The sequence below is a fragment of the Onychostruthus taczanowskii genome, unplaced genomic scaffold (genome assembly GCF_017590055.1).
Source record: "Onychostruthus taczanowskii isolate IOZ18803 unplaced genomic scaffold, ASM1759005v1 scaffold1, whole genome shotgun sequence".
Classification (NCBI taxonomy): domain Eukaryota; kingdom Metazoa; phylum Chordata; class Aves; order Passeriformes; family Passeridae; genus Onychostruthus; species Onychostruthus taczanowskii.
The window spans coordinates 23498649-23515903 of NW_024496525.1; the positions used below are offsets into that span (position 1 = coordinate 23498649).

Here is a 17255-nt window from a genome sequence, read left to right on the forward strand (position 1 = left end):
ACTCTCCAAAACAACCAAACAGATACAAGCAGTCCAATCTTCCTGTTTTCTTTAGTGAAATCTGCTTCATTCAGAAACAGCCACCTTCAGTTTGTATTCCAGTAGTAAAGCAAGTGATGTGCAAACAGGTGAGCAGTAAATTAATCTGCCCCAGCCATTGCCCCAGCACGGGTCACAGCCAGTCAAGGGATCCAGTTTCAAAACCTGTAGCAGGTTGTGGGCCAGCGGAAGTTGAGCATGTCACAGGGCTAAAGCATCACTGGGAAGGGAAAAAGAAGAAACAGCAGTTGCCACTGGCTCAACAAATCATCTGAGCTGTAGAGCACCCCACCCATAGCTTATCTCCATTTCAGCCGCCTTAAAGAAAGACTAGGATGACTCCAGGGTGTCAGGCAGTTGAGTGGCAACAAGAATTGTTAATTCAAGTGAAGGGTACCAAAATCAAGGATGAAGTACTGTGCATGGGACTTTCTGTTCCCTGTAGAAAGTCTCCAGAATAGCTGGGTTCCTAATGGTACCTTTTAAGTCACCCACTAAGCTAATTCTAGCTGACAGCAAAGGCCAGGAGGTGTGTCCAACAGCCAGGTGACAATACACAAACCTTCACTTGCATTCATCTTTGAAGCTGTGACACTGGCCTGCAAAAAGCCTAGGCTCTCAACCCAACACCACGTTTTAGGCTGGAGGAATGCCAGGCATCCCCACAGGCACCAACACAGGCTGCTGCTGTGCCCTTGCTGCTCTTGTAGATCACAGGCTCTAGCACACACAGCTTCCCCTGCAATCCTTCCAGCCCTACCACTTTGGGGGAATGAAATCGGACCTTGAGAAGGGCAAGGAAAGGCTACATAAATGGAGTAGGGAGGCCTCTGAAACCTGAGAGAGAGACTCCAACAGAGGCTCAGGCTGGCAGGCAGCAGAGCTGTGCTGCCCCATTCTCGTAGAGGACAGGCAGCGTGATCTGTAGCACGAGGTGCAGAGCTCTCTGCAGTTATCCCAAGAATTCAGCAAGCCCGTAGGACTCCCCTTACAGTATCCGTGTGAGGGCTGCAGCATACCTTACATCTCACAGCAGCCACAGACTGGTTCCAGATGAGTAACACAACTATGAGGTGACCCCAGCTCTTCCCAGTATCCATTTCTCTCACTCATAAGCATGCTCACATGCCAAAGAAGTGAAGCAACGTGTTAAAGGCCATCAGCTCTCCTGTCAGCCTGAGAATTCCTTGCAGGACCTCAGAGGTGTAGCCTCTCCAATCAGAAATTCAGCTCAGAGGCATTGGCACCCTGCTTGTTCCCAGTGTTTGACACAAGGGAAACCAGAGATCACACAGATAGCGCAGGTTTGGAAGCTGGCTATGAGGCTTCCCAAAAGCTGGGCACAACCATCTAAGATAACAGTGGATTGTAAGAGAAAGAAGAGCTCCTGAAGCTTTTATCTTGGTTTTTCCTTCCCCAGACAAGCTTGCATAATGGCTACTCCCATTCCACCCTGACAGCCTTTAGCCTTATACAGGGAGTTTCAGCCTAAGCCTCAGTCCATAAAGACCCTTGCTATGGCTTTCCATAGGGTGTATTTTCTCCATGGCTCCTCCTCACTATTTGAACATCTTAGAGTCTCTGTTGAATTCACTTTACAGTTCTATCTGATCTCCCCAAAGGATTCTTGGGCACGTCTCCCCAGCCAGCTCCTTGTTCCTCCCTTTACCTGAGGAAGCAGCTGGCAGGTGAGAGCACAGCCCTGCCATAAAACACCCGTGGTGCATTCTCAGGCACACCCCAGTAACAGCACTGAGAGGCAGGTGAATGGTAGGCTGGGCCAGCCCATGGCCAAAGTTACCTTCCCAAATATCAGGAAATTCAATCTCCAGTATTTGTGAAGCATTTCCAGAATGTCCATTACTCTCAGTTCTGCTTATTTGTAATTATTTAAACACCAGTACTGTGCAGAGGAATAAGGCTGACCTTTTGTCCTAGAAACAGGCTCAAATGGAGCATTGCACTTCCAGCTTGATGGCATATATGCACTGAAAATGCTGAACTCACCATGGCAGCCCTCCTAACACCATGGCACTAAGGACAAATTTGCTCTGACTGCAGGGAGTGCATACACTCAGCAATGCTCCTTATTTTGGGTAGATTGAGGTTTTTTGCAGTGCATCAAAGCTACTGCATCTGATACCTGTGATTTGGATTCCTATTGTTCTTCTGGGTGTGCTAGAAACTTCTCCCATCAGCTCCCATAAGTTTCTCATGTACCAAGTCCTGGAGCTCTTGCCCAGGAAAACTTCTGATGAGCCAGATGTGCCAAATCCAAGCATCCAAATCATGTCCCTGTCAACAAGCTCTGGCTACCAGAAGTCTCTAAATGGGGATTTTACAGTGGCTGGAAAATAACAACTTCAGTTTTAAACCATTTGGATTTAGAGGAAATTTAGGTTTCTGAAGATACCTTTGCCAGAGGTCTAAAACCAGTATAAATAATAAGTGTGATAAAAATTCCTGAATGCTTCACCATGAGCCTCAGGTCCCAGGAAGTCTCATTTTCCTCTTCTGATTTTGAATCCATGTCTAATAAAAGAACTTTGCTTACCATGAGCACCACACAGAACATTCCACAGGCCAGGGACTTGGGAACTGCTCTGACAAGTTCAGATGTACCTATGGTTTGTAGCTGTCTCACCTGAAGCTGATTCATGCCCTCAAACTGAGCGCACCTAGAAGACAAAATTTAGTTAAAAGCCTCATTGTTTCAGATGGAGCTAGGTGGGCAATGCTCTAGACAAAGCAAAGACAAGGGAAATGCACTTGTCCAGTGTGCAATTCTTGTATTCACCTCACAAAGCCTCATGCTGTACCGGTGTGTAGAGCAAGCTGCTGCATCACCTTCCTTTTAACTCAATGCCAGTTCTAGAATGAAAATAACTTCAGTGCTTGTTGTTGGCAGCAGCTCCAATCATAGTAAGTAATCAACTGTTTCTTCTCTCACATGCTTTTGGAAAGGGTTCTCCAACTTCCAGAAGTTTTTAATTCCTCTTACACTTAAATGTTAGAGGGGAAACTGGAAGTTCAGTACCAAAAACAGATTTAGAAAATGCAAAACATTGTGAAAAATTATGACAGGGCAGCAGGCACAAGAGTTTCCTGCCACAAAGATGAAACCTATTATTACTTGACAGCCCAAATTTTATACCCAGTACTTGTAGAACATTAGAAGAGGGATCACAGCTTTGTGAACTGAAGGCAAAGTCCCAGCCTAGGACTACACATGAACACACATCTGAGTCCTCGGATTTTTCCTTTAATAATGGAACAATAAAAACTTATAATTGCTTCAAATATTTATTTCCATGGCAAAAATAGACTATAATATATTCATTTCACATATATTACATTCAGTAATACAAGCTTTTCTGTCTATGAAACACAATTTATACATTGTTTTACAAACCAATTTCAGTTTTACAAGAATTAAAGCTGGTTTGATTATACATTTTTACAGTATTGGTGGCAAGACAGCAAAAAACAGACATGTTAACCACTAGCTTAGTACTAGAAAATAATACTTCATGTTTGCTACTTTTAAACAAAGTCCTATTTAAATTCTTGCATACTGGCTCAAGTGAAAACTGAAGAAAATGGAGCCAGATCCTGTGTTCCTCTGACACTAAGGACTCGGTCCTACAAAACTGCTGACAGGATTTCAAACACCCATTTGCTTTTAATGAATGAAGAGATTTCAGCAGTGTGCAGGAGTGTACATACTTGCTGATTTGCCAGGTAAAGCCTCTTAAATTTCCATCCAAGTGCCCCCAGAAAAGCCACAAAGAGGACAGATAAGTTGGGTATTTCAAAGCAAGTATCTTTGTAAAGAGCATACACACCTTGTCTGTCAGAATTATCCAGCATTAGCAAGGTGACAGACTGGAGGATTTTACAGGGGTTTTCTCCATCAAATTTCCTACCATTCTAAAAATTAATGGCATTTGCAATGTCTTTAAAGTATATTAAAAGAAAGCCCCCTAATTTTACCTAAATATTCCAAATGGAAAAACAGCATTTAATTCCCTTTATAAAAGTTAGGCACCTTCTGAAACTGCTCATAAAATTAATAATTTGGTAGTTTTGATTGCTGCATAGCTGAACCAAAAGAACATTACAGTATCTGCAGATTTGCTCTTTGACTTGCCAGATCCAGGCTGGATCTGCTGTAAACCCTGTTCATTAGATTCTTTACATTTGATTTATATCTTCATTCCCTAAGTAAAGCTGAAGAATAGACTTCAACAAAACAAACACCCTGGAGGTTATTCTTCACCACTGAACACAGCGTAATGTTCAAAATAGCAAAGAACAGAACCAAAGGCTATTTAGCAACAGTTTTTTGAAATGTTCATTGAAGTTAACAAATCCTTTTTTTTCAGTCCAGTTAGACCTTAAAGTAACATATGATGCCAACTGAGTGCACCAAGTTAGCTGGTCCCAAGCAAGATTTTAAGATTTTTTTTTTTCTTTAACTTCTCTTTTTACAGACATGTTTGCAACAGCAGTTAAAAGTTTAAAATTATTTTTTTTCTTTACCTTAGCACAGTGTTATGCTGATTTAATGTCACCTTATTGCAAATGCTGCACTGCAACAGAACTTCTAAGTACATGGTAAATTCCACATTTCAAGAGTCTCATTGTTAGCCCAGCCTTAACTTGGTGCAACTCACACCAACTGTAAACACCTGGCTTCATTCAAAACATAGTTAGAATTTTGAATCATCTCACCTGCATCCATTAGCAATTATCACTGCAAAATTGCAAGTATGCCTATTTCCCCTGCATTTTGTATCTGTAAAACCAGAGACTGTAGTTTGAAAAATCTGACCTTTAATAAGTAAACAGAAATTGAGCTGACAGATTGCATTCAGTACATTTGGAAAGGAAGATATGTAAAAATAACAGAGCCTCTGAAAAAGTATTTGGAGTTTAAAAAATCACATTTTAAAAAGCCAGTAAAAATAACACCTATGACTACATTCACTTACCCTACCATGCCATGAAAAACATACCATATGACTCAAACCCTGCTAGCAGCTCTACTTTGGATACAAAACATTCCAAATCCTCCTCCAAATGCCTTCTGCCACTCCTCAAATCCTCACTCTCTATGTCCAAAATTTTGTACTTGCACAAGAGAATTTTTGAACTCTCATCTACTTTTCCTCTGAATGCTGTACTTTCCTGTATGCACATTCCTGCTGCATTCTTTTGGTTAATTCTTGTAATCTGTATTTAAATTTAAAGCAGACGTGGGTACTCATGCTTCAAGGGCTCAAGCTTTCATTGGCAGTAAGCCCATGTTAATTCCTACCATATCAAGAAGAACTGCAGGAATTTTGCATCTTGCAGGGCTGGACTCTGGCTTTCCACCACTTTGCACTATCAGAAAAAACCCAACCCTAAACACTAAAGCACTGAGTTCTTAGCAACTGAAGCACTGATTTTTTTAAATTGATAATTTGAACTACTGAAATAGAGTGATGGGTTCCCTGTTTTTAAATCCCGGGATTTAGTAATGCTATTGATATTAAAACTGAGGTTTCATTACACAGCTATGATAAACAACCCTGCAGTTTCCAAGTTTGGTCCAGAAGCCATTGAAATCTATGAGCCACTCAACTTCAACAGCTGCTCCAAAACAAAATATGCAGCAGCAGCTGGAGCAGCAACCTCAGTCTTACTTATAAAATTTAAAGGAGCCATTCTAGAGAAAATTGCTCCAAGTGTTGCTTACTTGAAAAAGAGATACACAGGATTACAAGAGAAGCCAAGTGTAAAATGACAACAATCTTTTCCACTTCAGTAAAATTTTATTTTACTTTTATTTGTTATTACTGTGTTTTACCTTTTTTTCTAAATGTTGGTGATAACTTAGAGCAGCTTTTCATCCATAGAAATACAGGAACACTGCCTTAGCCACCTGCTTTGAATTAAATATATTTCTACACATAAACTGTAGCATCCTGCACCTTGTGTGAAAGGTATTCCAATGAGTGAAATACCAAGGCATAAAACTTTTCCTGCTCTTCCTGGAGGACAGCAGAAAAGGAGAGCACTGCTGTGCAAGCTGCAGAGGCTGTGCAAAATTCCCCTGGAGGAGCCTGCAGCCTAAAGCCAACCCAGCTAAGTCAGTGACATCTTTGTAATGAACAGGGCTCTCACTTAGCTTCTTAGAGAAGAGGTTTTAGCCCAAGACTACAAAGATTCACTGGCCAAAAAAACCTCTCATCAGAGCAACCAAGAAAGAAACCAAATATGCAGATGTCCTTACTACAGTTTGTATGTTCTTCTCCTGTCTCTTCATATAATTTGATCCTAGAAAGCATCTTCTACCTAGTCAACAAAAGACCATCAAATCTGTCTCTTGACAGTATATAGCACCTTTATTTGTCCCTGAGAGCTCTGACATCCCTAGAGATCAGCATCATCTTTGCCATTTGCTGCAAGAATTCTTCATACAATTTTTCTTACTATACAAACTCTGTTCAAATCTTGCATAATCATCTGAATTTCATCCCCATAAAAACAGATACACATTTGGCAAAATTGGACAGGCTTTTAGAGAAATTTTAAGTTTTTTGACAAATAAATCCACTTCTGACTCACACTGTGACTGGATTTGGACAGTGGATATTGTTATAACATCCAAAATTTAATGAAGCATGAGCACAACTACATGTAAAAATGCATCCCTTTTCAAGGCTCAGAACAAAAGTGCTAAAAACTGAATTGTCTTTTGTAAGTTAACTGAAAATCTAAACAATGGTTTAAAACATATTTTTTTAAAGAAGGTTGTGAAGTTTAATTTCATTTGGTACCTAGAAGAGAAACTGCTCATTTTCAATGCCCACTTGGAGCCCTATGCTCACAAGCAAAAGCAATCCTTCAGTGTTCAGTAGAAAAACTCACATAAAGTCACGCCTAATGAGGAAAAGTCTATTACTGCAAAAACAGACTGCTGATGGACAGAACTGGAAGCTGAAGGGGAGGAGGTAGCAGCGATACACTGAAAAAACCAAGACTGTGACTACCTGAGTTGAGCACAACCACCTCTAAAAGTGAGCACAACTTCTTTTAGCTAAACAGAAAAATAAGCCAAAAGACACACATTTCCTCACCCACCTCAGATAATCCCATAAATACTGGATTAAATTGCTTGTTATTACTGTTCATTTTAATGCCTCACAGCTGATGTTCTGTCTCAGAAACTGCTGCTTGAGGTTCTGGTTGTCCATCATGTCATTAAAACTGCATATATCAGGTGACGAAGATCACAGTGCAAAGTTAAGAAATGGAAAAGGTAGAAGCTACATTTTAGAGCCTGCCTCCCATTCAATGACATTTCTGCAGATAAAAGTGAACTGTGGCAAAAATTAACAATGTTTTTAAAACTGAGCATGAGAAAAATAGCTAAGCATGTTTGCTTCTTTCAATACTTCTGTCAACACAGATATGTCAGATTGGTATGTTTGCAAGGTTTATGTATAAAGAACCCGTCTTCAGCAACTGGTTTCCTCTGGACTTCCAGTTTTATGTTTGGCAGTTAACAATTCCTAGGCATTTTATATAAGACCAACATTTCTTTTCTCTAGTCTGAAATATTCAATCTAACTTACACTGAGAGTACAACAAATCAGACTGCTTCCAAGCAGACCTGAAAGCACCAGATCAATACTGTGTACCTAAAAGTAATATATTTTGTATAAAATTACATATTATCTCAGTGTCATTAGGACCATATGTTAAACTTCATGGAAGCAGCTTATTGCAAAGCAAATTGAGGCAACCTATTTATAATCCTTAATTAGTGTTCTGGGACACAACTATTGTGCTTTGAAGGGGGTTTAATAGTTTCAAAACCCTTGTTAGAGCTCATAAAAATAACAATTTCAGCATGAATAAACTTGACTTTTAGTTTAATTTCATTTCGCTAAGCAGGTATCAAGGGAAATGTACACTTACCCATGCCCGCAGACTGGTCTACTATACATGGGTTTTTTTTATTAAACCAGATATTGAAAAAGTATAGCTCAATTTGGAATAGGGATTTTCAACTCAGCATCTCAAAACACTTGGAAAGGCAGCCAAAACCACACTGTCCCCACTGAAAACCACAGAGGATTATTTAGGGATATCATCATTTGACCAGTAGGCTGCACCTGCCTACTTCAGGCCCATGCCACAGCCACTGACTCAGCCACTTACACAGCTCCTAAATTACCCCCATCTCCATTGCTTCCCCTAAGAGCTCTTTTTCTGTAATTTCTCAAATGTTCTTCATTGCAACGCTGCACAGCATTAGCAAAATTTGCTCTAGCACTAACAAAATAATCTGGAGGATTCTACAGAAACTTCCAGTGCTTTACTGGCTTTCTTGGCTGGGAACATTAACATTTTTTTAAGGTCATCTTTGCACTGTGTAAACCAGCAATCATAGCTGCCACACCTCCTCCATTACACTTCATACAATCATTTCCACTTCACCACTATGCACCTTCCTACTCCCATTTTGGTTCTCTCACTTCATCAACTTAAAAAGCTTTTCTTAAAATAACAGGTTAGTAATGGTATATTACCAAATGAAACAATGCATGATTATAGTCTCTATATTTAGCTACATAAATAACTGAGCAAAAAAGTGCTTAAAACATTTGCATCCACTTTGATTTCAGCCAGTAAAATCAAACTGTCCTCTAAATATATGAATAATACTGAATATGTACTTTCTCTCATCCATTTGTTTCCAACAACCTCATAGATACTTAAAATATTTTTCCCTGCCTGCTGCAGGTAAACATGCCTCCTCTCAAATGAAAGTTATCAACAGTCACCATTATCTTCCACTTGTCTGTTCTACTACATGGCACTACAACTAACTACCAACAGCTTCCCTAGGACTTTCTGCATGATTTTTGAAAAGTTGGTTCAAACATTGTCAGTCTTCTCCTCTGAAAATATTGTTATGTTTAAAAAGGTTTCTGTTGTGGTGGTTCGTTTTCTTTTCAATTTAAAAATCCTGACTATAAAAATAACTGTTCTTAAAGCAACAGCTTAAAATATCTAAGAGCTGCTAATTTTGCTAAGTAAGCCAGAGGAAACCAAATGTTCATTTTAAAAAATATAGATGTATTGTTCTAAATATGAAATTGAAAGCAGAATCAAACTGCATAAGACCTTGACATTCCCAAGGGGCAGGTTTCTGACCCCATGTGCACCTACAGATTTTAGCTTTTGCACAGTCAACAATTATGTTTCAAAACATAATGTCAGTAAAATTGTACTATATACCTCCATTCCATAAGATACTTATTTTGCTCAGAGTAACACCACTCCAAAGAACATGTGCAAGTACTATAGACCAGACCGAGTAAAACCATTCCTTAATGAGACTGTGGCTGGGAAGAATTCAGTCCAGCAAAGATCCTGCTGTGCAGAGCCTGTTACACTGACTCACATTTAACAGTCCCGTGGCAGCCCTAAAAGGTAACTCTGTGATTCATCAAATGAGGAAAACACCAGTGAGACCGGGTCTGGACAACTCCAAATTTCTTTCTGTAAACTCTTGCAGAGTCTCTTAGGAAGTGGCAGGGGTTAGATAAGTCTAGAACTTTTGAGAAACTGAATGAGAACTCCGTAGACGAAAGTGTACTGCGAAAGAGTCTGCACCATCATCATTCTCTGCTGCCTCAGCATATCCAGCACTCGTGGGATGTCCAGCATCTGGAGGAAGGGAACAAACATTACAAGTGACTGGTGAGCAAGGAAACTGGCTTGCACTTTCCCAGCAGGAGGTTCAGAGCAGTATCTTAGTGATCTAAGGACTGAGTCAGCTGTTCTGATTTCAGCTCTGAAAATTCATTGCCCCTGTCTGCAGTATGTACTACACTACTGATCATCTGGGAAATATGCATAATGGTAAAGTTACCCATCTCATGGGGTATTGGTCTTCACAAATCTAATGGGTGAAAAAGTCTCTTACAGTGTTAGGAGAGGGATGCACAATGAAACAATAAGTTTGTGGAGTTTCAGTTGACATATTATATTATCAATGAACATTTTACAACCGTCCACTTCTGGCTAGAAGTTGATAGGACTGATTTTATTCTATCAAATCAATACTTTGTCCTCTACTGAGACTGATACTGCAAATACACTGCACTTAGGAACAAAATAATAACAAGTACAGAGAATGGCTACAAAGCATGTTCTTGAATATTACTGATTCTAATAAAGACAAGGAGCAGTAAAGTCAGGATGAAATCCTGAAATATGCTCAGTGGCCTAGGGCATACCTTGCTCCACTCAATGACTCAAAATGTTAGGAAGTCAAGAATCCAAATGAGCATTCCAGTGTCTGGTGTGCATGTGGGCAGCTCTGGAAGATTATTAACTTCTGTTGAATTCCCAAGAGCCATTTCAAGCCCAGTTGTAAGGCCTCTCCCAGCAGCTGCTCAGATGAACAGCCATAACACATTCTAGGCAGGTTACTGACTCTTCCAGCACCCAGCATCATTTAAAGCAGACAAAAGAAGAAGAGCTCACCTCATTGTGTTCCAAGCAGGCGATCATGATCTCTGCCAGTATGACCACTCCTGTGCGTCCCACGCCGGCACTGCAGTGCACCAGCAGCGGGGGGTTGGAGCTCTTGGGCTCCGCCGTGCTGTTCGTGTGGCGCCGCACCGACTGGATCTCCTCCAGGTACGCTACCGCGTTCAACAAGACAACAGTCATTCATGATGGTCATGAAGCCACATAAGCTATGCTGTTATGCTCTATCACCACCGGAAAGCAGTAATTTAACAATGGACATGTCACAGAAAAATGATACATTGTATAAATCACAAGCCATAGCCCAACCATAGCAATACAGATCTACAAGGATCATCTAGCTTTTGTAAGGATTTCCTTGCCTTGTTCCCCTATTCCTACTAAAGATGGCTTGTGGCCATCTTGCCATTGCTGCAACAAACTCCAATGTGTATTACGGGGTGCAATTATGCTTTATTCTATATGGACTTATGGTAAATTATTTGCTTTAGACAGAAAGAGTCACTTTAATGAAAACTGGCAGGTATATTCCTGCAAAAAATATAATTCAGTATGTCTTGCTGGTGTGAAGAAACCTTTTACAATAGAATGCTTAGGAAACTTGTCCAAAGTTACTTCATATATAGAAGGTATTAAAAAACCACCACAAACCACCCCCCAAAACAAAGCTATTAAATACAACTTACATAAAAATCCCTTTAAATCTTCTGGACAACCATGCTCTGGCCAGTCTGTATACTGCAAATGCCAAACCGTTCTCTCCTGTCCTGTGAGAAGATGTTTAATCTTCAAACCTGTAGTTGCATAGCAGCCTGAGTCGGTACGGAACCGCGTGGTAATCTTAAATCTTCCATATGTCACAGTGTTGTGTCTTGAACCAAGACGTGGCCAGTATCTGAAGCTTTTTTCTCTCCCACTTTCCTTAAAAGCAGAACACTTGCTTAACAAGAAACCTAAGAACATTCATACAACTACTGTTCCTGTAGTAACAACTGTATCTCTGCTAAGCAGTACTAGTGTGTTACGGTCTTACTGGGAAAGCCAGCTTTCCAGCAGAAAGAGTTTGCAAATTCATTTTTCTGCCAAAGGAATCAAGACAGAAAGGGGTCACTAGAAACTTATCTTCAGTCTAGTTGCTGGAGGAAACATCCCCCTCCTCTAACAGATTACAAAAAAAATCATTGTGGAATTTCTGGGAGAAACCTGACTCAATTGATACTCACTTCCTCTGCCGTCACCATAGCTATGATTGCAATCCCTTGTTCCCAGATCATCTGCCAGAAATCCTGACATGTATTTTGCAAAGGGCCCTGTGTGGCAATGTAATCCCACTCTATGCCCCCAACAGAGATCTGTAAAAATAAAGACATTAGATTAGCAATTATTGAAAACCCTCTCCCCAGTTCTAATGTCAGCCATTTGAAGATGCACAAAATGAAAAAAGACTGCAACACCACAGAAGTAAGAGTCCATTGTGAGTTATATCTGTCCCACATTTTAGCTGCACCTTGTCACATTAGATGCAGAAGAGACACAATTGTATAGGTTCATAGCTAAATAAATGTATTTTATATCAAAAGCATCATGTAAAACTGAGAAAACAAAATTGTATTTCTGTTTTGTGAATTTAAGTTATTTTAGCAAATTCAGGTTCAGAGAAGCTTTCACGCTCTGGTGCTGTAAATATTATTTCAGTACTAGCTGTTATTTCTTGAAAAAATATTATCTTGCTTGAGAAGGGTCAACACTCATGAATGAAGCAGAGAAACTATGATGCCATGTCAGTATACAAAAAAGACAGCAACACAAGTGCTGCTTTGCCAATCTCAACTCTTTTCAGAAAAAGCATGAAGCCAACTGTAAGAAACCCTTGAAGAAACCCTTCAAATTCTTTTAAACAGAGCTTAAAGAGTTAAGGATGGGGAAAGAGGGCAGCTGACGGTTTTGAAAAAGCCAGTTTCCCCCTGGCTCTGGCAGTTCCTCTAACCATCCAAAAATGCTTAAGCTAGGGGATAGCTTACTGTCTGAGAGTGCAGAAAAGGAAGAAACAATGATTGTCACTGCAGCTCAAAAATATCATAGCCATTGCAGAGTTTTGCTGTTTGCTTTAAACCTATTTGCCTCCTTAGCTCTGGGCAGAATGAACATGCTTCTGTTAGCAGCAATCCCCAGAGAGGGAACACAGAAAAGTAATTAACCCTCCATTATTCTAGGTGATTAGGAAAACAGGTTCCTGCTTTCCCCAAAGAAACCTCTGGAGAAGAAAAGAAAGAGCGAGAGATGGAGGGATCGTCACTGATCTCACCAAACCAAAAACTGGTATCCAAATGCATTTTCAGTTAGCAAATGAACTGGGAAATTTTTCTGCGAGAGCATTTCTCTCACCTTGATATGAGATGCATTGATGTAACCCGTGTTATTTTCTTTGGTTGGGACCAGCTCCACTCTGGTATCATCATAAGGAAGGACGTCCTGGAAGCGGTTCCTCTCAGCGTTTTCTGGCAGCCGGGCTATGGAGCACTCGCCATCCAGCAGCCTTTTCTTCTGGATGCGCTCGTATTCCGTGAACACCATGCCCTGCTCCAGCCGCTGCTCCAGGCTTCTACACTGCAGCACAGAGCACACACAGCCATGCACAGTCACATTCTGAGGGGAGTCTGTTTAAACAGAGAACTCATGGAGGATAAAATGTAGGTATTTTCTTCTCCTCCATACTTCTTCAATGCTTTTGCAGCTATTAATGTTTCCACAAGCATACCAGAATAAATTAGAGGAAACCCTAACCAGCAGGAAATTTGTTCAAGTGAAAACTAAGCAGCCTTTTATACTTCACTAGGTCACAAACATTTATGTGGATACTGCTGGTAAAGGAAAAATTACTTCATAGTTTCTGTAAAGACAGCCCATCTGGGGAGAAAATTTGGCCAACTAGACAGCTATGCCATATTGCATATTGCTTCAAATACCTTTGATCCACCTGCTCAATATAGCAGCCAGATGACATCATTTGAAAGGTCTCCTTTAACCTTATAATGAACCCCAAAATAATAATAATAAAAAAACTCACAAACTTAGTTGTTTGGATGGAGGAAAGCTAAATTTTGCTTACAGCAGGAAAGCTGCCTTAGAAACTTGCTGCAGTTAAAGTATAAACACAGACTTTTTCCAATAGTATAATTCAATCTTTTTTATTTAATAAACTACTCCCTCCTCCCCTTTATTCTTTTGAAACCAAGTTGTTTCTAAATCATAAGACACTTCTGGAATTTCTGCATCGCTTTGCCAACAATAAGGAAGAATAATATGTAAGATTTCAGCCAGAAAATTTCATCTATGTCACATGTCCCCAGATTCTTACAGCAACTGCTCTGTGGTATCAGGTCATAGAAGTGTCCTATATCAAGTAAGTATGCCAAATGTTGCAGAGGAAGGTGTAAACTTCCCTCATATGCAATTTGCACAACAATACATCAACTGCACAAACTCCTTTATTATCTTTAGGCTAAACTCACTTATTTAAACTGACAATAGCATGAAGCTGAGCAATGAAACAGGCACTGAATCAACATTAAACTTACGTTCTAAAATACCTGCACTCTGGGCTTCCTTTTATGTCACATGTCTACTTTGCACTGCCTCTTCTCAGCTGTTTTAGGAGCTACTGCTGTTTCATGGTATTTATTCTACCTCTGCCTGAGGAGAAAGTGTAGTGACATGACTTTGCCATAACTTGACTTCATGGTTTCTTCTTTGCCACAATGCTCTGGGCAGAGCTAGCTGAATCCAGTAAAGGTCAACCCAGAAAGAGATGATTGCTCTAGGTAAGGGGAAATAACCAGCACAGGTACTAAACCTGTATCTCAGTAACCCAATGCTAATTTTTGTCCCTTAGAATCTTAAGCAATGTATATGTAGCTCAACACATTTTATTACTGAGTGATTTGCAATTAATTTTCTTGGTCTGTTCATTTGAACTGCAGCTGGTGAGAGCAGGACTATTCCTTCAGGTTCTAATCCCTAGATTAGATCCCTAGTCACTAGAAACAAAACTGAGCTAGAGGGGACCTGCAGCTGAGGGTGCCCAACCACGCTCAGAGTCGGATTCTATAGAGATCACTGGTTGCAGAATGGGCAATAACCACTGTGGAATTTGGTATATCTAGGTGCTCCCTGGTCAGATGTGTGATGACAGCGCTGTTTTTCATAGCCTGTCACAGCCTGAATATTGACCATTTGCTTTTCCTGCACTTCTTTAATGATACATGAGACAGGCTGAAGCAGATTTACTGATGTTTTTATCCTGACACAAGCATAGATGGAGTCTTATATTTCTCAAAGAACGATCCTCAGATTCTAGAACCTGATGTGCTCTCATTGATCTGATATCTTTTACTGAGTTTAAAATTTCACCAGATCAAAGAAGTTCCATCTATATTTTATGGGCTCTACCTGAACGAAACAGATAAATACAATCTGCATAAGGTGTATTCTGGGGATGCAATTTAACTGCAAAAACTACTCTAAACACCACATGAATTACTAGTGATTGCAAATAACATCAATCTCACACTCAGAATTTTAAATTTGACATATTTTCACCCTGGAAAACCCAAAATTAAGAGAGAAAGCAGGATGAGTTGCACAAAAACATATCAGTAGGTACTAGTTAATTCACTTCCTGTATGTCAAAGGGTGAACTATAGTTGAATCACTGTCATCTTAAAGAAAAATCTGAATTACACCCAATACTTCTAGCAATGACTTGTCAACCTGGAATCTTTTTATTTTGTTTCTATTCTCAGCATTTGAGTTGCCTTAATATGAAGCATTTTACAGTCAATAAAATGTACCATTCAAAAGCATGTAATTTTGAAAAACTGCTAGTATAAATGAAGCATTAAAAAACTTCAACATACTCGTTCATCATTTGTTGCTCTCGTTGATTCTTCCTTCCCCTCATCTGGCAGAGGCATCCTAGTCAATGCCAGTCCATTTAGGGCAGCCAGCTTCAGAGGCCCCATTTTTTTTGCATCATTTTTATTCTTTTTCATACCCTGCAAAAGAAAAGCTAAAACTTGTAAATATTCTTTAATAGCTGATGAAATTGTAAAGCTGAAACCAGATGAGTTCAACTAAGTAAAAGATACTTCTTTGGCCCCTTCTGTGAACAGCTCTGACCGTTTTCTTTGATAAGCACTGCAGTGAGAGATTAGGGTGGTGGGACTACATTCCTCCAAGGACACCACACAGGTCTGTCTTCATTCCAGACAGGTTAATGAAACTGCATGAGAATGACAAATATTGTTCTCTACAAAGCTCAACACTGAGGGTGTGAGGTGGCAACTTCAGATACCTGACATTCTTAAACAGACCTGGGATCACTTCCCAAACCCAAAAAAACATAAAAATTATTCATTACTAGACTATTCAGTTTGCAGGCACTTTTCTTCCCTACAAACAGGCAATGACCATATAGCTTTAAGATATTTGGATATAGTTAAATGTTTTACTAAGTTTGCAACAAACTTGACATACAAAACATCAACACAGAACTGCAGACAGATTTGAGTCCTGGACCGGGCCACGAATCTAAATTATGGAATTACCATCCATTATTTGATGAAAAATATCAAAGAGGGATTTCTATGAAAGAATCAACTCAAATTATTCTTTTAAAAAGGGTAAGAGGAAACATCATTCCTGCCGTTGCTAAGTTTAACTGTTAACAAAAATACACTGAAAATATGAGCACATATGCTGCTTGAATGATAATGCTTTCAAAAATGAAATGGTGGTAAGAAATAGGAAGACAAAGCTAACAGGATGAGACTGCATTTAAAAGTGAAGTGAACACAAACACAACAATAAAAGTTCATTGAAAAGCAAAATGTGCAAGCATTGCTTGGGGCCAGCTTTGTAACTAGGATATTCATCCCCATTATGAATACAAAAAGGTAATGTTCTGTATTACGCAACAACACTTAAATGTTTCTGAACCAGAAACTATGTTACAAACACTTCCAAAGAAAAAGTTCTAATATTAATTTAATTGAAAGGTTGACAGGAACATGAATAACTACGCAGCTGTCAAAAGGAAAAGAGGGGTATGATTTTGGTAGACACATTACTGTCTGAAAATGTATCTTTTGGAGAACAAATAGTAACTATTTCAATACACAGCTTTTGCACAGGTTAGTTTTTGCAGTATCTGCTGTTACCAGAGTAGTACAAGTTATATAGCAGCTCCCCTACAGTTTAATTTGTGCAGAAAAATATTTAACACTACCTCAGGTATCAATCACTTTTAAAAGGCAAAACAATAATATAAAATGGTCTTCCTCTATTAGCACCTGAAATCTGCCATAAACTACATAAAACTGCACAAAATTTTAAAGCAAAGTGAGCACTAAGGAGAGCCAGTGAAATTGTGCATTCCACACAGACCTTTAAGTTTCTGTGAGGTGGGAATTATGTGACAGGTGAAACTTGCAGTTTTTCACTATTTACAACGTCCTAAGATTGGAGTAGGGGAAAGAGATATGGCAAGAAAGAAATACCTTTGGTGGGATAAAAACAGCTGGAAGAGAAGGCAAAAGGGAGAGGACATGAAAAAGGGAAGGCATGAAATAAAGAAGAAAATGCAAGGAAAGAACTTATTC

At 39.6% G+C, this 17255-nt stretch overlaps 1 protein-coding gene across 2 annotated transcripts in view; it reads right to left on the reverse strand.

Moving 5' to 3' along the window:
* Positions 1-3323: 3323 nt before the first annotated feature.
* Positions 3324-17255, reverse strand: part of PTPN21 (protein tyrosine phosphatase non-receptor type 21) — a 44801-nt gene continuing 30869 nt past the window's right edge. For both annotated transcript variants that reach the window (XM_041403084.1, XM_041403074.1), the window contains 6 exons: positions 15513-15650; positions 12982-13203; positions 11820-11948; positions 11283-11517; positions 10591-10751; positions 3324-9768 (listed from right to left, as the gene is read on the reverse strand). In XM_041403084.1, coding sequence (XP_041259018.1) covers positions 9640-9768; positions 10591-10751; positions 11283-11517; positions 11820-11948; positions 12982-13203; positions 15513-15650 — 1014 coding nt within the window. In that variant the 3' untranslated portion in view covers positions 3324-9639. The remainder of the gene's footprint in view (positions 9769-10590; positions 10752-11282; positions 11518-11819; positions 11949-12981; positions 13204-15512; positions 15651-17255) is intronic.